The 25,445-nt window shown below is 41.3% G+C and overlaps 1 protein-coding gene across 3 annotated transcripts; it reads left to right on the top strand.

The window, feature by feature from the left end:
- Nucleotides 1-217: 217 nt before the first annotated feature.
- atp6v0a1a (ATPase H+ transporting V0 subunit a1a) lies at nt 218-13,629 on the top strand. 3 transcript variants are annotated; one of them, XM_035180923.2, is made up of 22 exons: nt 218-367; nt 1,533-1,698; nt 2,591-2,669; nt 3,155-3,252; nt 3,343-3,471; nt 4,165-4,247; nt 4,818-4,944; nt 5,050-5,132; nt 5,230-5,323; nt 6,352-6,564; nt 7,191-7,341; nt 7,619-7,758; nt 7,954-8,120; nt 8,224-8,314; nt 8,438-8,556; nt 8,645-8,861; nt 8,954-9,061; nt 9,158-9,265; nt 9,990-10,007; nt 10,373-10,490; nt 10,640-10,811; nt 12,643-13,629. In XM_035180923.2, the coding sequence occupies exons 2-22, from the start codon at nt 1,582-1,584 to the stop codon at nt 12,734-12,736; spliced, it is 2,526 nt and encodes an 841-aa protein (XP_035036814.1). In that variant the 5' UTR covers nt 218-367; nt 1,533-1,581; the 3' UTR covers nt 12,737-13,629. The 3 variants fall into 3 exon arrangements, with proteins under 3 accessions (XP_035036814.1, XP_035036813.1, XP_035036815.1); XM_035180922.2 differs by having other exon boundaries at nt 9,963-10,007; XM_035180924.2 differs by lacking the exon at nt 9,990-10,007.
- The last annotated feature ends 11,816 nt before the right edge of the window (nt 13,630-25,445 follow it).

The raw sequence follows: 25,445 nt of genomic DNA, 5'->3' as shown, positions 1-25,445 counted from the left end.
ATCTCTAAAACAACTCATCATGCCAAACGCATATAACCGAATAGATACTTTTACGGTTGTTTTGCGCACTTAATCCACTGGGAGGCGCTAAATGCCCGTGATCACTGTTAAACGATGAACCTCTGCAGGCATCAAGGCGGACATAATAAAAACACATAGATGTTTCCGGTGCAGACCTTCAAAATAAAAGCGGCGGAAGTGGGCTGGAGCTGCTGGTGTTCAATGTGATTCTGCGTCTGCCTCACTTCCTCTTTCTTCAGACTACCGAGCAGTCCACAACAAACAGAAGAGGAAACCAGGGCGGAAGTCGGAGTGTGACAGAGACGAGGAGAGAGAGGATCTGCACCCAGACAGCAACAACACAGAGGTAAAAAAAAAAAAGAAGAATATGGCTGAATAACAATTCAATTAACTGACACTAGAAACCGTCGCTTTCATGCTATGAAATGGGTTCAGTCTAATATTACAGAGCAGGTGCGCTAAGTTAGCATTAGCCGTCATGTTAGCTCATTACACTGCCAACTCACGCCTTTAAGTGAGCTAATTTAGCTAACCGACACCACCAACATCTCACAATAACATCACATTAAGTAAAATCCAGTTGTGTCGCATTTTATCTTGTTCTCCATGTTGAAGCTCCACCAGGATGCTAACCAGGGGCTAACTCCCAATGGTGTGTTACTATAGATAAATAACGTTAACGCCTGCTAATTAGCCAACACTCCCTGTCTCTGCCATGCTACGTTATTAGCATGATGTGTCATAGTGTTGTTGCATCAATGTGTCAGTAGATGTGTCAGTAGCTGTTAGCTCTGTAGCACCTCCAGCTTTGACAGGCGAAGCTGCAGCAGTCAGTGAGCTGAGCTCGTCAGTAGCTGTCTGATGTGTCAGTTTATAGATTTACAGTTAACAAAATGTGTTCTTCCCAACATTACATTTTACATTACTTGCATGTAATGGTGTGGTAATGTAAACCTGTGTTATAGCGCCAGGTCAGTGGACGTGCACTCAGTCGTGATGTGCTCGGGGCTTACGAGAGCTACAGGTCACATGCTACCTTGTAATCCACAGATCCACAGATAAGCCCAGTGTGGTGGTTTTTACAGTAGGAGGTTATGTTGCTGGATATCCTGGGAAAACTTCACCGTATTACCTCAAATAAAAAAAACATTCTGCCTACCAGGATCACTAACTTGTGCTTTACTTCCACATTAAAAATCCACTGTACACACAGGTCTTTTGATGTCAGAGATCAAACTCTTCCTAAGCATAAGAACATTCCTGTACTAATCATGGGATCAGCATGGGGAAGGCTAAAATACAGTTTTTCTATTTTTCTTTTCTTTTTTTTAAAGTCACATGCCATCTTCTCACACTTGTGCGAAACTAACACAGAACTGACACAGGCCTCCCTCATTAGTGGTTGTGACACTCGTGTGCCAAATAGAGAAAAGTGTTGAATGTTGAACGAAACTGAAAAGAGAGTTTGGTTTCTATTCTCACCACTAACGGTAAAACATTATGTTTTCTAGAGGTGCTGCTTGATTCGAGGGCGGCGCAGGGCTCACATCCTTCAGCAACATGGGGGAACTCTTCAGAAGTGAGGAGATGACGCTGGCTCAGCTCTTCCTCCAGTCCGAAGCGGCCTACTGTTGTGTCAGTGAACTGGGAGAGATTGGGATGGTGCAGTTCCGTGATGTAAGTCCACCTCTATCCCGTCCTGTCACGCCTTGTTTCATAACGCCTTAGTTATTTACTTGTGAAACAGACCAACAAATCAGTCGGCTGATTATTCCAGTCGATATTGGTCATTGGCCTCTACTTTCACTCACATGGCCACTAACAAAAAATGGCCACAGACACATCTTTAGACATTCAATATATTTTTTGAGTGTAGATTTTTGACTACTTACATTTTGAATAAGTAGAACGCACTAATACATTGGGGTAAAATGAATCTTTAAAAATGTAAAAAATAGCGTAATATTGACTAGTGTAAACATTATTTACTTCAGATTCTGCTTGACATTTTCTACCGAATAAAACGCATAAAGCGTAACGTCTTTGTGGTTATGTAGAGATGATCACATCAGTAAAACTGTTGAGAAAGTGCATGCCTTCTGCACCATGTTCATCATGTGCTCACAGCTGACCCCTCATTCCACGCATGAGAAAGCCCATTCCTGACGAGCCCTGAGAGAAGCTTTGTGCTAGAGTATAGGTTTGGCTTTAACAAGAGTAGGTCCGTGCATCCACAGTGGTGTTTTATTCATATGATCAATGTTACACTTCACCAATGAAAAAAAAAAACAGTATTAAATCTTAAGAAAGAATTTGTTTTTTTAAACCTTTTTTAAAGTTTATTGTTATACTCTAACATCAATGGAAAGGTTGTTTTATTGTATTATTTAGTCACAGGGTCTGGAGCCGTTTAGGTTGTTAATGAAAGTGTGTGTACTTGGTCTAACACCTACTCTGATACAAATGTTACTGGAGCACAATTATAGTATTTCTTAACTGTCATTTCTTTGCAAACATGACAGTCCATGTTGTGTTGCTTGACCTTGAATTACGTTCTTTTTCCTCGCAGCTAAATCCTGATGTGAACGTGTTCCAGAGAAAGTTTGTTAATGAAGTGCGACGATGTGAAGAGATGGATCGCAAACTGAGTAAGTGAACTTAGAGCACTTGCCTTTGCACTGAGATTTAAGCTCTCAATCACTGACAGATTTCCTTCAGGTGGTTTCCATAGAGGCCGTACATAAAGTCAGTATAGATCTGAAAGGATAAAAAATGTCAAGGCGAGGAGGATTAGACGCATCCTGAGCCTGGCAGCTGTATGAAACTTTGCGATGTAGCTTGTATCTTAAAGGTAATGATCAAAATGGATATATAGAGACAAATCCTGGTGGGCCACTGGACAGTCATGATATAAATTATGTTTTTACCAGCCCTGTCAGTCCCATCTCCAGCCCCAACCCCTGTCAGTCAGAAGCTTCTGTGTTTTTGCTTGAATTCGTGGGTGGACATAAAAAATTGCTGCCACTCATAAAGGCAGCCCCTTATGCTTATAAGGAGAGATTCTTTATTCAGCATAAAACAACTCTATGCACGCCTGTACCCTTCTTTTCACCTTTTTAATTCTCACTTACAGGATTTGTGGAGAAAGAAATAAAGAAGGCAAACATCGAAATCATTGACACTGGAGAAAACCCAGAAGTCCCCTTTCCGAGGGACATGATCGACATGGAGGTGACTGCTCTCAATCTCTCTACAAGATAAACAGTGATCTCTATCATCCACTGCTTCCTGCTACTCACCTCTCTGAACGTCTCTCCACAGGCCACATACGAGAAGCTCGAGAATGAGCTGAAGGAAATAAACACCAACCAAGAGGCCCTAAAAAAGAACTACTTGGAACTGACAGAGCTCAAACACATTCTGCGTCGCACGCAACAGTTCTTCGACGAGGTCAGCTTCAATGAGAGTTGTTTAATGTTGTGGTCGCCTGAAAGAGAAGTGAGATTTGTCTAGTTATCTATGGTTACGGGTACAAATTTCAACCGAAACTCATCTCAGTTTTGCATACCTGCTGATGTCTATGCTGATTAACACGCACACAAAGGGACATTTATTGCTGCTTGATTTGGCAAAGGGTTTTAGTTCTCATGATTCTTTATTTGCTCACATGACCAAATCTATTCACATCACTTATTAAGCTGTAATAGCACTGCTGTATAGCACTTTATTAAGGCTCAGCACAGTGTACTCTGTTCATTTGTCTTTTAAGTAAAATTCCTTCCTTTCCACCTTTGCCCCACTTCAATTCCACTTCACTGCCTTCACAAGCAAACCTGTGTGAACTTACAATGCCAAATGGTCTTTTACAAGTTGTTATGAGCTTAGAATGAGGTGAATCATTAATCCAATAACGCGCTGTGTCTGTTCAGCCATTAACCGGTGAAGTTCACTGTCTTTGCTGTAAACAAACCCTGGCTCATTATCTTCCTTCTGTCCAAATCTCATTACCTTTATGTGAGAAATGTCTGAGGTATATTAGATGTATTATATTAGCACTGTTCATGTGTATGTGTGTCTGGCAATGCTGTGGCATAAGTGAATATGTTGCCATCCTAGCTGATGATTTAACTGACTTTCATCCAGATGGAGGATCCCAGTTTACTGGAGGAATCAGCCTCCCCCCTGGATCCCAGTGAGGTTATCAGAGGGACTCCTCTCAGACTGGGGTGAGTCCACTTATGTGGAATTTTGTCATGTAAAAGATTAAGCTTTTCTGTTTGTGATTTCCATTCTGTGCCATCTGTGTCTAAACTGTTAGAACCAGCCAATCAACTCCCACACACCAGCTCATGCCAGAAAGCTTAGACAGACAACAAAGGTCACCTGAAGTGAAAATCGTTTCAGAACATTCACAGAATAAAGAAGAGCGTCCTTTAGTAGACAGATAAAACAAACCCAACCTGTCTTTTAATGTCGGGAAAACCGCAATGACCTGGTTAATATATATATATAATACATTTTCATCCATGTAAAATATTTTTGGATGGATGTCAGAGGACATATTGCACATATTTTTGTGTAAAAATACACAAGATATAGATGGAATTTTAATGGAAATTAAAAAACTGTTGAAATCGTGGAAGAGTAAAGATGGGGATGATATATTTTTTGATAAGCGATAACAATAAAAACAGAGACACAGGATTAGAACTTTTTCATTTAATGGGGCCTTTAAGTTGTATTTTATCCATACCAGCCAAGGGAACTAGTAACAAGTGATGTTTGGTTTGTTATAGATTTGTAGCTGGAGTCATTGGCAGAGAACGTATCCCCACATTTGAGAGGATGCTCTGGAGAGTTTGCAGAGGAAACGTCTTCCTGAAGCAGGCAGACATTGAAGAACCTCTGGAGGACCCGACCACGGTCAGTTCATTTAATAAACAAAATGATTTGTAGCCTGTAAGCGTGGTCAGATATGGTACATGCTTCACTGTTCTGATACCAAACTCCAATTTCTTTTCCCCACAGGGCGACCAGGTCCACAAGTCTGTCTTCATCATCTTCTTCCAGGGAGACCAGCTGAAGAATAGAGTCAAGAAGATCTGTGAGGGGTGAGTGAATCAGCAACATTTTACACCTGTACAAAACAAGTTTATCAAGTGTTCTCAGCCAACATATCCTCATCTGTAATCCTTCATCTGTCCTTAGCTTCAGAGCCACTTTGTACCCTTGCCCAGAAACACCGCAGGAGAGGAAAGAGATGTTAGCAGGAGTGAATGCTCGCATTGATGACCTGCAAATGGTAAATGCACTGTCAGGGAAAACACCCACACACTGTTTTTGCTTCTGCTTGTTTTTTTACATCACAGTGAGTCGGTAGAGGAAGTTACATAAGACAGGAAGTGATCTGCTCTTTTAATTTTGCTCTCAGACAAACGTCTAAGCCAGATATGCTTCTCATAAGAAGTACATTTATTAGATATATGTTGCACAAATGATACCTCCATAGAAAATATTAGATTGTATGATTTATGGGACTTTAAATTGGCTGTTTTTGGCCCAAGTCTCTCATATGCTCCTAAACTCAGTCAACCAGCTGTGTCAGGTTTGTTCAAGTAGGATATCCTCAAATATTGTGAGATCACCGACCATTTCCGTAACAGCTTGTATGACTCAGTTACATGGTGCTTGGCATGCCTCCTGTATGCATGTATGTATGTGTCTTGGTGTTTGTGGATGCAGTGTTATGCTTGTCGCTACGTGGGCTACGTGGAATGACAGAATGGCATTGAAGATGAAGAAAGTGGAGCTATTTGGCCAGCGGTCAGCAATGTGTGTGGCCCATTAAGCCTCTCGACAGCAGGGAAAACAGTGCCTGTGGGCAGACAGCACAGTTCAAGTGGCCTGTTACTGTTTCCTAATCATGCCAGTAAATGTAAACCCTTTCTATGAATATCGAGGAATGTGTTATTCATTGCTGCTATTTTTAGTTTTCTTCTTATGATAGCCTTTTTTGGTCGTCGTATACATTACAATCTGCACAGCTGTGACTCTATTTAAAAAGATTCTTAGATGACAAATGTTTAATGATTTGATTTGTTAAAATCAAAATGATCTGATGACCCTGATAGGCAGCAATAACAATGATCTTTCAGATATGTGCTGAGCCCTGGAAGTTCCGGAGTTCATGTTTAATAACACCTTAAAGACACATCCACATAAGTCATGCAACAAAATAAGCTACAAAATCTGATAATACAAACTTATAATACAACCATGTAAAGTATTTTTTCAGACATTGACCAACTTGGCTCTTGTCTGTCCCTAAAGGTGCTGAACCAGACAGAGGATCACAGGCAGAGGGTCCTGCAGGCTGCAGCCAAGACAGTCAGAGTGTGGTTCATCAAGGTGAGGAAGATGAAGGCCGTCTACCACACCCTCAACCTCTGCAACATCGACGTCACTCAGAAGTGTCTGATCGCTGAGGTGTGGTGTCCCGTCTCTGACATGGACTCCATCCAGTTTGCCCTGCGCAGGGGGACGGTGAGTAACTGAGCAGCAGTAAATAGAGACTTTCCTCCCTTTACTAAGTTTAACTCATAGTTTATTGACACAGTCACACAAAGGGCTGTTTTTTTTCTTAGATAATAATTATAATATAATGATAATTCATTCAGACAGATTCAAGCTTCGCTGTGTCTAACTTAAATAAAACAGAACCAGACTGAAGAGCTTGTTTTTCTAGCACGTGCTTGATTGAGGAGTGGAGAGGCCAAGGCAGTACATTGAAACTCTAAAGTCATGGTTCTCAAACGTGTGGTAAATAAATTTTGGACTGTGGCAGAGGCAACTACCATCAGGAAATACTGTTGCCATGAGGGGGTGCACTGGTACTGGTTCCAAGGAACAATGGGCTGTAAAACCCTAAATCATATGAAGTGAGAAAGAAGCAGGATATCTCTTATTTCTGTGCAGTTAGATGTCAGTATTCTCAGAGCATCATTTTAATATATCTCCATCATATGTTGTGCCGATCACATAACTTCCTCACTCTTGAAATTGCTGTTTGTTGCATGAGATTAAAAAGGAACGGAAGAAGATTTCTGTTAAAATAAAATGTATGTCTGACATAACCACGCCTTTTTGCGACATTGTTTTCTGCACTGCAGGAAAAAAGCGGCTCCACTGTGCCTTCCATTCTCAACAGAATGCAGTCTAAGCAGACCCCACCCACCTTTAACAAGACGAACAAGTTCACCTCCGGCTTTCAAAACATTGTCGATGCCTATGGGATTGGCAGCTACCGAGAGATCAACCCTGGTGAGAACGTGCCACACTGTCATTCCGGTCATATTTAGATCCTCAGCGTTATCCTTGTCGTCTGAGGCAGGTTTTTGTTCATGAAAAGGTCTGTTTACTCAGCTGCCTGCAGTATTAAACTCCAGTCACTGACAGGCTTTCTGGCCTCAGCTGCCGCCTCATCCATTATCACCTTGTTGTGACGTGTTTCATAATGCGTGTCACTCATTTGTTGTTTTCACTCCCCACACCACCTCCCTCTCATGTGATGCCTGCCTCCCTGCCGCCTCGTCTCCAGCGCCATACACCATCATCACCTTCCCTTTCCTTTTTGCGGTCATGTTTGGTGACCTTGGCCACGGGGTGCTCATGACCTGTGCCGCCCTGTACCTTGTGTTGAGAGAGCGCAGGCTAATGGCCGATAAGAACGATAATGAGGTATGGATCCCGTCATTCCCATCTCACCAGTCATACACCATCTTTACAGGTGAAAGACTAACCCCCCCCCCCGAGCTGTGAAAGACCTGGTGCTTCTTTGGATTTATGCTCATGATTGCAGAGATAGAGCTTTTTTTCAATCTCAGTACTTATGTACTGTATATGTTGATGTATCTTTCTTCTGCTTTGGGGCAGATGTTCAGCATGGTGTTTGCAGGGCGCTACATAATCCTGCTGATGGGAATCTTCTCTGTCTACACGGGCATCATTTACAACGACTGCTTCTCCAAGTCCCTCAACGTGTTCGGCTCTGGCTGGAGCGTCAGGCCAATGTTTGACGCTCGAGTAGGAGGCAACTGGACGTAAGTGTCCCTGACGATGACTGACTGGTGCTATTACCCAGTGACTGTTGTAGCTGTGCGGCCGTTCAAGTCAGATATCTGATTTGTGTTTTCATCTGTTCAGGGTTGAAACACTTGAAGGCAATAAAGTTTTGCAGCTGGACCCATCGATAGATGGAGTGTTCAGGGGGCCATACCCCATCGGCATCGATCCGGTGATTATTTAAATATGTTTTCCAATAATTCTGCTTTGTACAGACAAGCCATGTAACATCATGGTGATCTAACAATTGTTGGTATTGCTAATTGTGCCATTTTATGTAACTTGATCATCTCAGATATGGAACATTGCGACCAACAAGCTGACATTCCTGAATTCCTTCAAGATGAAGATGTCTGTGATCCTGGGAGTATTTCACATGCTCTTTGGAATCTCTCTCAGTCTCTTCAACCACCTGTGAGTTTTTCCATCAACATGAATCCTTGTTGTTTGTTCCTGTTTGAAGAAGTGCATAATTGCCATGGCTGTCTGTGTTTTTCTTCAGTTATTTCCAGAAGCCCCTGAACATCTACTTGGGATTCATCCCGGAGATCGTCTTCATGTCCAGTTTGTTTGGCTACCTCGTGATACTGATCTTCTATAAGTGGATCGCATACAACGTACACACATCCAGGGATGCTCCCAGTCTCCTCATTGCCTTTATCAACATGTTCCTCTTCAACTACAACGACCCCAGTAACAAACCACTCTACAGCGGACAGGTTGGATACACATGTTGGTTACGTTCCATCCATTCTTTTGTCCTCAAATGAACCACAGAAAAATCACTGTCCTTTTTTTTCTTTTTGTGTAGGCGGTTGTACAATCACTCTTACTGGTTATCGCCCTGGCATGTGTTCCCTGCATGTTAATAGTGAAAACTCTGATTCTGCGGAGGCAGTACTTGTGGCGGAAAAATTTGGTAAGATGAAACAGACCTGCATCGACTTAAAATATTTTAATATATAGTAAACAATAAAAAAAAAAAAGATATTACTTTACCCATCTTGTGTGACAGGGTACCCAGAACTTTGGAGGGATCAGGGTGGGCAACGGGCCCACTGAGGACGAGGCTGAAATCATCCAGCATGACCAGCTCTCGCAGCACTCTGACGAAGAACCTGAGGTAAAAAGATTAATAAATAAAGACTCGTCTGTAATGCCGTCTCCTTGGAAATTGTCTCCTTTTCTCGGCCACAAGGCAGGAGTAACGACACTTACTGAGGTTATACGATCTACTCACGTCTTTGAATGATTCAGTCACTCAGACATGGTCGGAAACAGAAATCGATACCTCACGTCTCCACTTCCACTGTGTCAAATCAATCCAAAACATCAATTATGGATTAAAGTCTGGTCTGACAAGAGAAGGTTTAACGAGCTCCAATGTGTGTCAGTTTTTAAAATATGGTTCACTCCTTCCTTAGTCATTTCAAATGCTGTCTTTGATGTTTACGTGGTTTCATAGTTTCTTCCATCCATTCACATTTGTTGACACTTTTGTAAGTGTAAGGTGTAAGTGCTGTAATTACCTGATGAAATTTCATGGCCCGATGAAGAACCCGTTACATTTTGGAGCAGATCTGGATAAATCGACTTTTCTTTAACATTGCGAGACAGGGTGTTTTAGCCATAATGGAGGTATGCCCTTCTAGTGTAACTCCAAATGCGCTGACTTAAAGTGTGAGCAGACGTGTCATTCTTTAATGTTTGGTTCCTCTTGTTTCTATTTAAATGTGTGTAACGGATTTCTCTCATCACTGTTCTATTTACTCATGTCTTTCTCTCCATCTGTGTGTGTCTGTGTGCTGCCAATAACCAAGAGTTGCCTTTTGTCACCTGCTTTCAAGGCCCGTGAAGAGGAAGAGGTAGGACAGGAGCCCGTGCTACACCCCCACCCTGCAACCTATCCCCTTGTCTTGTCAAAGTGCATGTGGAGCCAATTCTGTCCCTTTCTGTCCCTCGCTTCGTATTTTGTCCTCCACTGTCTTCTGCTCTTAGCTGTTTCTGCTGTCTGTATTAGTCGGTGTTTGGTAGCGGCTGGTTCTTTGGGTTCACAGGGTGTTAAGACGACGGTGCATCTTCTAATTTAGCTTCAATTACCTGAATGATCATGTAAATACAATGAAGCGGCTCCTTCTGTATGGACCTCAGGACCCAGAGATGTTGTTTTCCAGAGTTTCATGCTGACATACAGTAATGTTTTGATTTGATGTCTTGTTATGTCCCATAGTTTAACTTTGCGGATGTCGCAGTACATCAGGCGATCCATACCATAGAGTACTGCCTGGGCTGCATCTCAAACACCGCTTCCTATCTGAGGCTCTGGGCCCTCAGTCTGGCTCATGCACGTAAGTACACATCCTTTATCCTTGCTTAATTAAAGAGGCAATACACAGACATTTTATGAAGGGAAATAAACTCTGTCTGCATTCAAATGAAATGCATGCACCTCCAAGTTTATCTGAGCAGTGACATCTGTGTGTTCTCTCATGTGCAGAGCTGTCGGAGGTGCTGTGGACCATGGTGATGCACATTGGCCTTTCTTCCAACAACCTTGCAGGTTTCATCCTCCTGGCCATAGTCTTTTACTTCTTTGCTGTTCTCACAGTTGCCATCCTCCTCATTATGGAGGGTCTGTCAGCCTTCCTGCATGCACTGCGACTGCACTGGTAAGCTTTTGCATTTGTCCTCAAATAGTTTTTTATATGTGTATATTATATATTTTCATATTTAATATAAACTTCAATCACAGTTCCATGTGCGACATCTGTGGAGTTGTTCTGTTGTAACTTGTTAAAGATGAGCTGCATGACTGTAAGCACTGCAAACTGCAGAGCTGTAGCGCCATCTGCAGGCAAGAGGTTTTTTAACTTTACTGGTTCTCAGTGGAGCATCCCAGGGTGCACAGAAATGGATATAATACAAATGAGAGGTAACCTGTTCTGTTTATGAGTGAATTAATAAAATTGGTCACCATTTAATCTTCTGTCTTTCAACTTTCGAACTTAGAAAATATAGATTGTGTAGTTCTAATATCCAGTAGAGCTGGACCAATTTGGATTTTTAGAGACCGATGTCAATTATCATTTTCTAATCGTCTGCCAGTCAATTTAGCTGTGTCCTATTTAGAAATCAAAAACTCCCATTGCCCATTGCCCATCACTCAAACTCTTTCCTGGCTGGGGACCTGGAACATGTTTGGCTCATGTCAGTGTTGTCTTTTCCATTTATGTTGTGTTTGCAGTCTCCTCAGTGTAGCACAGACAAGTCTTTGTTGTCCCCTCATAACTGTCTTTGTCTGGCTTTGTTGAATGTCATCCTGGGTTCATAATCCACTGGCACATTTACAGAGCATGCCTGTGCTGCAGCCACTCCTCTATAATTGTCCTTTATACAAGAATGCTGGGTGATTCAGCTTTCACCAAATGGGCTTCAAGGACAATTGGATGTAATTTTGAGCACAGGGAAGCTGAAATAATAACCCATCATAGCTTTTATATGGCTCTTGAAATAATTTGATGATTGGATGCATGATTTGTGCAGGATTTTTAGAATCTGTTTGCCGATGAGGTGGACAACACTTAAGTTTTCATTAGTCAAAGGACAAATCTCTCCACTTTTAAGTGCTCATCTCTATTAAGCTGCTTTCAGACAGCAATGAAGTCCAGACATTTTCCAGAAGGGCTGTATGTGAGAACACAAACTTCAGTGTCAGTTACTCCGCACATTTCCTCAAAGTTTTCTTGCCACCCACTAGTAAAATGTCCACAAAATATCTTAGTTAGCCCATGTGAGAATACAGCAGGAAAATTCACAGCTATCGAGTTGGCGCGGTGATGATGTTTCTAACACACAAGGGATGCAAAACTGGAAGAAGAGGTGTTTTTATGGACATTTTTCATAGTTCATGTCCGAAAACGTGAAAAGATTTAAGCACTAGCTGAGGAATCATGGAGAACTTAACCATCAAATGTACTATTTTGCAGTGTATGCATCATTTCTGCTAAGCTAGTGTTTACAATTTTAAAAGAATGTAATTATATCTATGGGATTAAAAACAAACACGGATAAGACTTGAAAATTATTAACTTAATGTTACGAATTACTTATTTGTCATTTTGAACACTGGCACCATCTGAGCTTTTTTGCAAGGAAACGCACAGGAAGTTATGTACAGAACTGACAGGCTATGGAATGGCAGGTATCTGTGGCTCCTCAGTTAAAAGGTCAACCAGCCATCACTTAGCATTGGCCTTTTTAAAAATAGAGCCCGATCACTTTCCAGAGTGGAAGAGGCTTAGGTATCTGGGTCCAGGAGCAGAGCTGTAGACATGAGAGGGTGCAGGTGGGTGCAGACTGTGGAATGAGGAGCAAGGGTCATCGGCTACAATCCCTGTACTCAGCAATTCCCAACCTGAAAGTCATCACTGCCTGACTGTGTTATTGTGTGACAGGCTTCCTGGGCATTGTTTTTTAATCAGATCTTTATTTTCTCTGCAGGGTGGAGTTCCAGAACAAGTTTTACTCAGGCCAGGGCTTCAAATTCCTCCCCTTCACCTTCGAAAGCATCTTGGACGGGAGGATTGAAGACTGAGACCTGACGCCTCTTCTTCTTCTTCTTCTTCTTCAATTAATATCTCTCATCTGAGAATCTGTGTGGTGTTGAACAGTGATTTTTGAGTGAAGCAGTTTCCCCAACTTTTGAGCCAAGATTATCTGTCAGACTTTCGTTTGTTTTGAACCTCGCGTCATTTTCAGAATCAGTAGCAGAATCTGGAACACCTACTCAGAAATTACCATACATTCATTCCAGAGGAAAAAAAATATAGCATTAGCTGTAATCTGTCATGTGTCTCGTCTCAGTGAAGTCATTTTGTTTTACCTGTGTTTTATTTAGTTTATTATTATTTATGCAAAATTCTTTATAAAGCCTGCATTTTTCCTACGTGGGAGTGTTGCAATACTGATTATTACAAACGAAGCTATGTGTAAATTTCTTGACTGATGATGCCGATAAAAGCTAGAACTCTTTTCCACGTTGGTGTATGCAGATTGTCTCTTTCTCTTGGTATACAAGTACAACTCTATTAAAGTGTATACTGACCTCGCATATCGAGCTTTAAAGGTCTAAAGGGAAAACAAAACACCAGGATGTCGGTTGATTCTTTCACAGTTGCATCTCTTGTGTTGTGCTCTGATGTCGATGCCCTTTGTGCTGAGTAATCTGAATAAACTGGAATCTGTCGGTGGTTGTCCTCCAACAACGGAACACAATGAAGGGATTTGACTATGTCAGCACTAGTGATTTTTGTTCCTACTTCTCAATTCCACTCATATGTCAAAGTTTGAAGTGTTTTCCTCTGCTTGAAAGGGAGTAAGAGCGACACACAGGAGTCATGACCAAGTAGAAATCATTCCCCAGAAATGAACGAGCACCGGCAGTCATTGTGCATCTCTTTGTCAATAAAGTAGAAATAGCTGGTTAAAGTTTTGGTGTTGGTTTGATTTTTTGGTCAAACATATGTACTAAAGCAAAAAGTAAAAGTCCTGTTATCTTTCTGAAGTGTAATTACAGAAGTTTTATCAGCAAAATGTACTCGCATCATCAAAAGTAGAAATACTCATTACATAGGAAAAAGCAGCTTAAATGCTGTTTATACATGTTACATAATGTAATTGGGTCTTGAAAACTATTTCCTTGAAACAAGTGCAAAAAAATCCCACAGCAAGAAATATATTTTCTTTTGAATTTAAACAGGCTTATTGTAAAAACCTGCATTAGAATGACAAAAAATATATTAAAAAGAATACTAAAAATTTTACTTAATTTTAAAACTAATGAAATAAAAGTAAATTTATAAATAGAAAAGTCAAAATCCTCACAGTGCTGCCAGATTTAATGCTCAATTAATGACAAGTAAATTGAAAAGATGATTTTTTTTTTTTTATTCGATAAATTGTATTTCAAAATTTGTTTTGTACCGTACATAACGTCTTTCCAAGTAAAAAGTGTAAGAATGAACTGTCATGTGTTGGAGTAGAATTAACAAGAACCTTGTTCACTTCAGATGCAGCAGTGGATCATTTATTGTGAGCTAAAATTCAACAAGCACTAAAATAGTTTATATATTTATTATATGTAAATTCCAGAGTTGAATCAACACATCACTTACATGATCCAATGCAATGAGTGAGTCAGCTGCTGTGTGGTGAGGACCATGTGTTTCACAGTTTTATTTCTCCTCTTGGTGGCACTGTTGAATAGGTTGTACTGCATATGTGACCGCTCCATGAGAAATAACCGAAATGAAAGTCCCCCTTGTATGTCACCAGTTGTAATAAAAGCACGTACAGTGTTTCAGTCCTCCACGGTTGAAGTATTTTGATTACCTGCTCTACTGGTATTTGTGCCTGAAATTGGATATTGGAGATTTATTTGGCAACCCAAGAGGACATAACCCGTAACACCACTGACTGCTATATATTTTGTACATAATGGTCCTTTTCTTTAACATGGCTGTAATTGCCTGGGTTCCCTCAGTCTCACAGTCGCCAGGCCGCTGAGTTATACACCCCAACAGAAGTGTCCATTTGTCTCTCCACCTATTTTGAAAGGGTTTGGTTCAGCTCCACGCAGTATTATTTTTTTATGATTCAGCAGTGATGGAAGAATTACTCAAGGGAATAGCACAGTGTAAACACAGGTTATTCTAAGGGTTATTCTTTCAAAAGTATTGGCATGGAAAGAGCCAAAACTAAAAGTATTCAATATGCAGGATGTTGTATTTTGCTAACAATGTAAATTATAAATGTTTTATTATGTATCTGATTACTGAAGCTGGTAAAGGTGGGGCTAAATCAATTTTAATTACTTTTACTCAAATTGAATTTTAATAGCTTGTGAAATCTCTCCATGGGGATTTCAAAAGTCTAATAAAGTCCTTATCGTTCTTTTATTGGTCAGCTGAAGAAATGGCTTGTTGATAATCAGATATGTGCACATTAGACTACCGACTGCCTGAAGATTAGCCTGTTGAGCTCATTTACAGTCATTTGGCTGTTGATTAATGAGCATTGTCCCTGTCAAATAAACAAATAAATGAAAAAATCAAATGAAATAAATAATCTTTACATAAAATTAAAGAGGACAATTTGTTTGGTGATTATGTTTTGTAGAACAATCTGAAATTGTAAGGTAACTAGTAAAGTTATCCGATGGTAATGGAGTAGTAGTAGTAGACACTTGAGTGGAATGAGAGGTAACAGGAAGTCCAGCAAACCAGGTAAAGGGGAGGGGTCTATAAAAGGGGGTGGGAACCTCACCTGGCCTTTTTTCCTGCATCGAGCACACATGAGGTCAGCGTTGGTTTGGTGTTTGATTTGGTAGGATCCCTCTTTTTTTAATAACTGTGTTTAAAAGCAAGACTTAAAGTGAAAGTGTAGAAATAAAAGATTTGTTAAATGATCCAAAATGTGTTTGTTAAGAGTTCCCATGTTCAGTGGGGGACTAAGGCTTGAAGCGGTTGTTTAGGCCCTTCAGCCATAAAAAGGAGCTTAAACATAATGGAAACACTTTTAAACAGATTTCAGTCCCTTGTATTTTTTTGAATGTGTGCATTTACATGTTGGGATGGACATGGAGGTCCATGTTTTGATGTATGAATGGTGTTGATTATTACTTTTCCTGTGATGGCCTATATTTTTATGAACAAATGTTACGGTATATAAAATCCTGTGAGCCCTGATTGTATTTATTACGATGATGATGCTTTGTCTTCTGGTAATTTTGTACTTGCCATAAATGCTTCTATGCAGTCTCACCTGCAAATTTAACCTGTCAGCCACTTTTAATGTACCATGGCTATTTTATCAATATAGATTCATACCCACCCCTGTATGTCTTTAACTAGGGAAAAGGACTGTGTTCCTTTTTGTTTAGCAAGTTATTTATTTAACATGGATTATGTTTGAAAAGTTTTCATTTGTATATTATGGTGATTCTGTTTTTTTAGTTTCAAGTTTAGCTTTGAATTGTTTCACGTTATGGATGTACTGGTGGTTTATTCATAATTTGCCGACATATTTTCATACCATGTCACCTGGCTATATTGTCTATTCTGCAAGTTTGTTCATTTCTTTGTGTTATTTGTGCAATTTGCCTACATCCCTCTTTTACTCTGACCTGCATTTAAGCCCCCTATTGCAAGGCTTTAATTCCATGCATTGTAAATAAATTTATTTTGGTACAGCAATCTCTGGTTCCGGTTTATTTCTTTTATCACCTGGGCTCACACTTAAGTACAGAGTAAATGTTTGTTCAATGGAAAAAACATACAACGCATGTGTACATATTTGTTTGAGGTGTCACTGCCAACACAAAGGTTATGTCTGTAATCACATACCTACTTAACTAACTTTAACTAAACTTTAACTGTACAGTGACTTCTATATAGAGCACGATAAAGTGAGCTCATTGGGAAAAGTAAAAAACTCTTTTGGACACTACGTAATGTCATTGTCGCAGGATTATGACCTTCAACAATGTTGGCTGGTGGAAAAATCCCACAGTACATTTTAAATGTTTAATTTACACTTAGTATTTGAGTTAAAAACATGTTAAATTATCATCTTTAAATGTAGAAATAAACTAGTTTGTGCTGTGATGTTCTTTGTATTTACATTTGTAAGATGTGTCAGACTGCTCCTGCTGCCCTTGCAATGCATGATGGTATATATTGCTCGGTTAGTGACCATTGGCTGTACACTATTTTTCATGATGCATTATGGGAAACAATGAGAACACTATATAGGGTATAAAAAAAGTTCACTCAGCATTCGGACACCGCTACGAAATGACGAACTCACTATATAGTGATTAGTAAGTGATTTCGGACACAGCCAAAATTTAAAAAGTCGCCTCATCCTGGTGACACCATGGGGGGCCTGACTATAAAAACCTTCAGCTGCTCTGCCATGATGAACAAGTTCACTGTATATTTTTGAGGGGGGGGGGGTCTGCTATTAACCACAACAGCCCTGAGTAATAATACAGCTGTTTATTTATCTCTTTTTTTTTTTTTAAGAAGCTCATTTAATTTGATATGTCCCAGCGTGTCTGTCAACTATGGCCACGGGTGAGGGCAAGCTTGCGTAAAAGCTCCAGAAATCCTGTTGTGTTTACACACGTAGAGACTTTTTACTCTGCAGTTCAAAGCACCAAACCCCTATGAGATCAAGTTTATTATTTTGCTCCTTTATCTAGCGCAAATATTAAATGCACTTTAGTTTGGCACAAAACGGCCCAAAGGAATGTTGTGTGTCTTGTAAGGTTACACTCGATTTTTCTTTGGGATAACAGAGATGCTTTTGCAGCTGTCCGAGGGCGGCGGGCCTTGCTGTCTTCTTGATCCAGGCACAGAAAACCGGGTCGTATAAACTGCAACCGCTGCTCCGGAGGCAACGTCAAATCTTTCTGCACAATTAAGATCCATTTTGTCTTCATGTACTTGGCGTGTCGAAGGCAATTTCCCAATAATTCAAATTTTGTACAAAATTTTATGGGAATCCCGCCAACATGTTTATCAGTCTGCGCGACAAATTAAGATGGACAAGGTGAGCGTTACCCGATCACCACAACATCTTGATCGCCTCCTGGTGGCTGGCTGCAGATGGTCATCGCCTCTCTTCCATGTTAGCAGATGGGACATATGGGCCAAGCTAAAAAGTCAGAAGATGCTAAATCATCAACCCCTCAAATTAATTGAATTTGGACCGTATGATGGTGCTTGAGGAAACATCAGGGGATAACCAAAGTCTTTGGGATTCAACGTGTGGGAACTTTTACTTATGTAGAAACTTTCATCGTTTATAAAAATTTTAAAAGATCATGCGAATCCGGCCAATAGTATTTTTCAGATCAGACACTCTGAACCAAAATGAGGGCTAACCAGCTGCTGGACTGACATTGCCTTGCACCACACCGCTAGGGTGGCTAAAAATAAAACTTCCCAACTTGCAGTTTGTTTGATTTTTGCATGGTAAAAAAAAAGGGAGGGAGACAATGTGTACTTGCTGGTCTTGATCCCTCCTGACATCCACCTGCAAGGCAGCAGAAATAAAACCTGTCAGGAGACTGCCACAAGCCGTCACATCAGGAATTATCAAGGCTGACAGACAGAGAAGGTAAAACTGTTCATGCAGTCATGAGTGACAGGTCAATATATTCTTCTAATAGAAAGTTCAGGTGAGTCTGGGATAGCGGAAGTCTCTCTTTACTCAAAGGGCTTGTACCTTTCCACACCATCAGGGTTTTATTAGCAGGTCTGCTGATAACATTGTTTCTCAAACGGTTTTCCCTCAACCTGTCTGACCCCTACCAATTGTTTCCAGGCTCTTTTTTTCAGACACCGATTTGGCCGATTACATCAGGAAGCTTCAGACAATATGAAAATATGACAGCAATGCCTCTCACACACACCCACACACAAACATGCACAAATCTCCCTAACTCTGGAAGAAAGTTACGTAACACATAAGGCCAGGGAAAAAAGGAGGAACAGGAGGAGAGAGAGAGAGAAAAACAAGCGACAATCATTTAAAGCGATGTGACAGTTGACTTTTTGACTAATTATTTCTTCCTGGCTCCGGGAAACTTTCCTAGAGGCAAAACGTTCCACACAAAAGTCTCCAAGTTCCAGAAAAAATACATTTCCTTCTTTCATCAGTCAAGATTAAGTCACACATGCAGAACTGCTGAAGAATTAAAAAAATGGCAGCTCAGTCCGCCAACACTTTAGAGACGGGAGGTGTCAGACAAATCCTTCTTCCTAAATACAACCTCTCCAGCGAGACAAGTGCTTGAATTCACTGTGCAGACCACCACTGGAATATCTCATCTGTTCGATGATTTGCTATGAAATTTGGGAAACTAATTCGTGGTCCCCAGAGGATGAATCCTACAGACCTACAGACTGTTTCCCTGACTTTTCCTCCAGCGCCACTGTGAGGTTGTCTTGACAATTACGAGTTGGATTGCCAATATGATTCAGAGCAGACATTGGTGATTCTCAGATTTTTCTTCTTTTCTCTAAAGTTTGATTTCAGGTAGAGAAACGTTATCAGAGTAGCTTGGTAGCATTGCTTTTCTTATATTTGAATTCATTTTTAGAACAGTGTACATTCTGATCAGCCAATCGGATGCACTGATGTAGAGCATGACGTACATAACATTTGGCGCTGATGGATAAACCATGTGTTCTGTGTGAACTGTTCATAGCTGAGTATGGTACTAGGCTGCGCCAGCCTGATGTTCAAGTTTGCTGTCTGTTGTTTTGTAAAATGCTCTAAAACTCTAGCAAAATGTTGTTGCTCACACGAAATAATCGTAAATCCACGAATGTTGCACCGCTGTTCTCTCATTTAATATAACGTCATTGCATAAACTTTGTCTCGGCCCCCCTCAGCTCTGACTTATCGTCCTCGGCTGCACTTGTTCACTGCCGATTATCAAATATTTGAATGCTAACAAGCTAAACAGGGCTAAATGTAGCTATGGACTCTTTCCCTCGTTGTTGTGGTGATTCCTAAACCTTTTGTCCGCCAGAGTTGATTTTAGCAAACTGATTGGGTTTTAAGGAAAGTGCGTCATGCTGCAGTAAAGCAGAATGCGTCAACATGTTGATGTCTAAAGAGGAGCTGTAGAGATTATGTCATTTCATAAACGTATTGTATCAATTTGGAGAAAGAGAGAGAGGTAATAATGAAAGAGGGCGGACAAAATAAATTAGGCCTAACTTATCCCTGCAATTGAGCACATGTTTGAATCCATGTAGGTACACGTGTGTATTTGTGTGCGTGTGTATGTGTGTGTGCGCGCAGTAATAACCCTCTAATCCAGTACCATAGTAAACAAGGAGAGTGCTGTGGGTTGAAAATCAAGCGGTCGAAAAGATCCAGACCACCAGAATCTGTTCCCTGTCGGTCCGAAAACCTGGACCTCCTCCCGAGCTTGAAGCGAGTCAGCGGACAGAGTTCACTGTGGGTACTCTGGCAAGTGGGTGTGTGGGTGTGTGGATAAACTACAGTTTAAGTACATGCGAGTGGGCATTCGTGTGCACTGCGTCCTGCAAATCCAAACAACAGAGCTGGCAGTGTTTTTGTTTCTTTCCATGAGCTTACCCACAGTGAAATTGAAACTTTTAAGGATTAACTTAGCCGTGTCCCTTGTTTTGGTTGGATTTCTTACATAGCTTTTGAGTTGAAAAGTTCTCCCTGGGCTCAGTGTGCCTATTGTGTGGCTCTTTGAGCTCCAGTTGTGCCCCCACGTCGAGGGAGGATATGGTCGCCACAGACAGAGGAAAACAGGCAGCAGCATCAGGTCGTGCTACCCTTTGTTTAGAATGCGTATGTTGTTCTTCAACCGTTTCCAGGCACAGAATAAATAGCTCGGCTTGACCAAAGGCATTTTCCTCTCTCGCTGAACGCACCACCATGAGAAACATATTACCTGTGGTTACGAGTGTTCTGCCTCTTCTGGAAATTCTCTCTTGCTTTTTGTTTGTCCTTTGCAAGGATTTCTGGAAAAAGCTTTTTTTTTTCCTTTGGTGTCCCAGTCAACTTAGCAAGCAGGAAATATGGAGAATTTCAGCCAGACAATGTAACAGTGAGCAGAGTTGTGTGTTTTCATCCTTTCAAGATTCACTTGAAAGAAAAGAATATGAAAAAATAAAATGTACTAGTCTAATGGACGACACAATGTGTTTTACACTACTGCCATTCCACTATGTGCCATGTGCTCAATTCCCTCATTCACACACACACACACACACACACACAGTTGGACACGTCATGTCCAAAGATGGCGACGTAATTTCTTTACACCAATGACTGTCCCAGCCCCTCATCCACAACCACCTACCTCAATACTCAGATGACAGACAACAACTCATAAGATTATCACAGCACCTGATCCAAATAAACCTGTGGATCTAGTGAATTTAAATGTGGTTTCATAAGGAGACTGTTGGGCCTTGTTGGAGGTTTGAGCTCTACTGAGTGACACTCTGGTTTAAGATATTAGGCAGGGCATCATAACATCACAACATTCAACATTCGTATGTAACAACATTTGTTATATGTAATTATTTACATGTACATGTTTAGTTTTCATCACTGAGATAAATGTTTACTCACCAGCATCTTGAATAAAAGAGAAAACTGGGATTAAAGTCATTGTCATTTCTTTTTCATTTTCTATTCGCAGAGAAATAAACACAGTATATACTGTGTACAGGTCTGAGGAGGGAGGGGGAGGGGGGTAAGGAGGAGAGGGGGAGGAGGGAGGAGGATAAGGGGTAAAGGAGTGGGGGGGAGTCAAGACGAGGGGATGGTTGAGGGAGAGGAAGGATGAGAGAGTGGTTAGGGGTTAGAGAAAACATTGGAACATATTTATCCTCTCCTTCTTCTCCTCTCTCTCTCCTGTTTCTCTTTCTTTTCCTGCTTCTTCTTCTCTTTCTTCTCCTTTCTCTCCATTTTGACCTTCAGCTTCTAGGCGTCAGGCTGAAAAGACAGAGACAACATAAGTTTCAGCATTTTCTTCAAAATCTAACCATGAAAGAAATCTACAATCCACATAATTCAAATCTAAAATGATCTGATGTAACGTACCTGAAGCTCAATGTACTGCCGGATCAGGAGTTTTACTTCTTTGTCCATCTTTCTCTCTTTTTGTCCTCCTGCTTAGTAGACAACTTCTCCTCTGTCTTCATGATCTGGTTTTTCAGATCCACTATCTGCTTGAAGCTGACCTCCTGTTCCAGGATGCTGTACCTCAGCCCATTCTCACAGCTCTCCTCCAGAGCTTCAAATTTCAAATTCCAGTCGTTCTCATCGCCGTATTCAGATCTTCAAGCTCCCTCTCCAACTCTTCCTCGCTGGCTCTTGCTGTGTCCACAGACTTCATCATGTTGTCCAAGTCCACTCTGGCCTGACAAAGCTGTGAGGCAGTAGAGTCCATGTGCTTCTTCAGAGCAACGTTTTCATCCTTCAGCGGCCTCTTCAGAGCAACGTTTACTGCATCTGGAGCTGCGTTTTCTGCAGCCTGCTTTTTCAGTGCAGTGTTCTCTGCAGCCAGAGCGGTGTTTTGTGCTGCCTCCTTCTTCAGAGCTGTGTTCTCTTCGATCAGAGCTGCATTGTGATCATCCACCTTCCTCCTCAGAATACTGTATACTCCAGCTCTCTCTTCAAACTTTGCAGCCTTCTTTTGCAGAGCATCATTCTCAGCAACCAGCTTCATAAGTGACTGAAAGACACAGATATACATATAACGGGTAAAAACACACTCCCATCCTAACTTCCGATATATTCAAAGAGACAGAGATTATTAATTATTAAACTTTGCTGCAGATCCGGATCTGGAGATGGATCCAGGAATTATTATTTACCATCTTTAACATTGTGAGATAGGATGTGTTTCACTGATTTCGCAGATAATAATTAATGAATCTTGAGGGGGAAAAAATCAGATGATTAGGGGACTGATATTTATGAGTGGGTTTGAAATTTGGTGCAGATCCAAATAAAAATGTGGATCTAATGAATTTAAATGTGGTTTCATAAGGACACTGTTGGGGCTTGGGAGTGGGGGGAGTCAGGATGAGGGGATGGTTGAGGGAGAGGAAGGACGAGAGAGGGGATTAGGACAAGATCCGGCGTTTAAAGAGAAAACTGGGGAACATCTTCATCCTCTCCTTCTTCTCTTTCTTCTTCAGTTCTTTCCTCTCCACCCTTTCTCTCCATTTTAACCTTCAGCTCCATTTTGAACTTCACCTTAAATGATCTGATGTAAAGTACCTGTAGCTCAAAGTTGTACAGGATCAGTTTTACTTCTTCCTCCTTTCTCTCTTTTCTCAGTAACAAGTGTATATAGGGAGGGAGACTCACCTGCATGGTGCACACACACACACACACACACACACACACACACACACACACACACACACACACACACACACACACACACACACACACACACACACACACACACTCAGTACAACTATCAGGTGCAACTTGGGGTTCAGTATGTTTTCCAAGGACACTTAGACAAACAGAGGAGTCAGTGTTCGAACCATCGGCCTTCTGATTAGTGGACAAGCCTCAGTGGACCGTGCGCTGCACTCACTTAACCTTATTGTGGAAGTGTGGAAATGTAAAAGATCTATGTGAAGGTTTGGGTTCAAACCTTTACCCTGGAATGTAGCATGAGTGAGCTCATTTGGCAGAAGTGACTGAGAGGTCAGAGTGTTGTGGACGCCAATTGAGCACATTCCTAAAAGGATGAGATGAAAATCATTCCATTAGCCATACGTTGAAATGAACTGAGGTCATGTTTACGAAAGAATCAACAGTATACGATGAATGTTTAAAAGACGTGACTGCTACAGGTTGCAGGGTTTCTGACCCCAGGAGGACAGATCGTGTTTTTCGGACGCTTTCTTGAGTTCTGTGTACTCTCTCGGTATAATCAGAAACACAAGCGTAAAGGAATTTCCTCCATTATGTAAGGTGTGAGGGGAACTATAGTTCTGAGAAAAACTGGTTTACTGGGAAAGATCTAGAGATAGTGAGAGTGAGAGAGACAGGGAGAGAGGAAAACAAGACAGTGAGAGAAGAAGGAGAGGGACAACCATAGCAGGAGGTCAGGCAGATGGGGAGAGAGAGAGAGACAGGGGAGCATCTGTGAGGAGCTGGGAACGCTCCCTTTAAGTCTTTGTAGTGATGGAAGTATAGGCCATTCAGGGAGGCAGCGGTCCGGCCTCGAAGATCAACTTCTAATAGAAATCCATGAGTGTATGCTTCAAAGAAGTGCTTTTGAGCAAGGCATCAGACCCTCAAACTGCTTTACCGGAGCGTCTGTGCAGTGGAACGTAAATCGGTTGAATTCCAGTTCAGTTATCACGAAAAGGTCAAAACACAAAGTATCTGAGAGCACCTCAAAGTACCATAATTAGAACAAATTATCATATTCCAGCCTGCTTGTCTATGTCTGTGAAATTTACGCACATTGTCCAATTTGAAGAAATAAAAATAAAAAAGATGGTTGGACACAGGCATCAGGTATTTGCAAAAAATCACATTTGTAGTTCTTACTGCCATTGTTATCTATCTGGCTCTGTGTGGTGCTTTATGAGATTTAAAGCCCAGTCATCATCTTCCATTGTCAATTCTATTTTAGACCGTTTAAGTAATTTAAGTTCTTTACATAAACAGAAATTCAATTTCAGTCATGATAGCATTTTACTGCATGTTCCTGAACTTTTAGTGGCACGTACAATAGATGGAAAAGCCACGGTCGAACTGTTTCCCTGCTGTCAAACAATCCGCGGTTATGTTCTGATAGTTTTGACCTTTACAGTGAATATTACAGCTTTTCCAGCTTCCAAAGTGGTTACATTCCAAAAAAAAACCAGTTCAGGATTCAAACAAACTCCAGGCGATCAAAGTGCGGCGGCTGGAACCAGACGTCTTCTTTAGGATGTGCGGTGGGTCAGTGTGAGATGAAACAAGTGCCTGTAGCAAACATCAGCCTTGTTTTTTAGATATTGCAAGGAAAACAAGTCTTTGTTGACACGAACTCAAGAGAGACAAATTGATTTTTTAACAAAATGCGCCTCATTGTTGAGCTTAACAGGAATATTTGTTAGCTTCAAAAACCATTAAGCCAGACCTCATAGTTTTAATCCACATGCATGTTGAGAGCAGGTTATCTGGACGTCACAACAAGTTTTGGTCGGCTCTTTGTGTTTGTTTGAATCTGTGGGAGGCAAGTGTTCTTTTGCTACAAAGCCAGATTTTGCAGTGCACTGTGGGTCAGCAGACGACGTGAACTAAGTCCACATCTGTCTTGAATCATCCGTTAATGGTCACCTTAAATATCAAAGTCAAATGTACTGATTCCGAGAATCCCTCTGAGACACGGCCACTTAATCATCCACGACCATGTATGTTCATGTCTGTGTGTGTGTGTTTGTGCGGCAGTTTGGAAACAAATCCACCTCCTGCAAAGAAAACCCATAAGGAGGAAAGAAGGGAAGAGAAGCATAAAGGACAAGGTTTGAAAAAAGGAAGGAGGCCAGTTCTAGACATTTCTGGCATTCCTTTGCTCCATGCAGCAGCAGGATTTTCTTTAGGGGAAACAGCCGGTCCGGCCAAGAGCCACCAGAGCGGGACCCTGCGGGGAGCCCCGCTTTCTCCTGGCTGGCCACGGCACAGCTGAACTGGCTCGCTGCCGACAACAAGCGGAAGAG

This window comes from Hippoglossus stenolepis, chromosome 16 (assembly GCF_022539355.2).
Source record: "Hippoglossus stenolepis isolate QCI-W04-F060 chromosome 16, HSTE1.2, whole genome shotgun sequence".
Lineage (NCBI taxonomy): Eukaryota > Metazoa > Chordata > Actinopteri > Pleuronectiformes > Pleuronectidae > Hippoglossus > Hippoglossus stenolepis.
The sequence above is the reverse complement of the archived record's forward strand: the minus strand, read 5'-3'. Positions and strand labels throughout refer to the sequence as shown.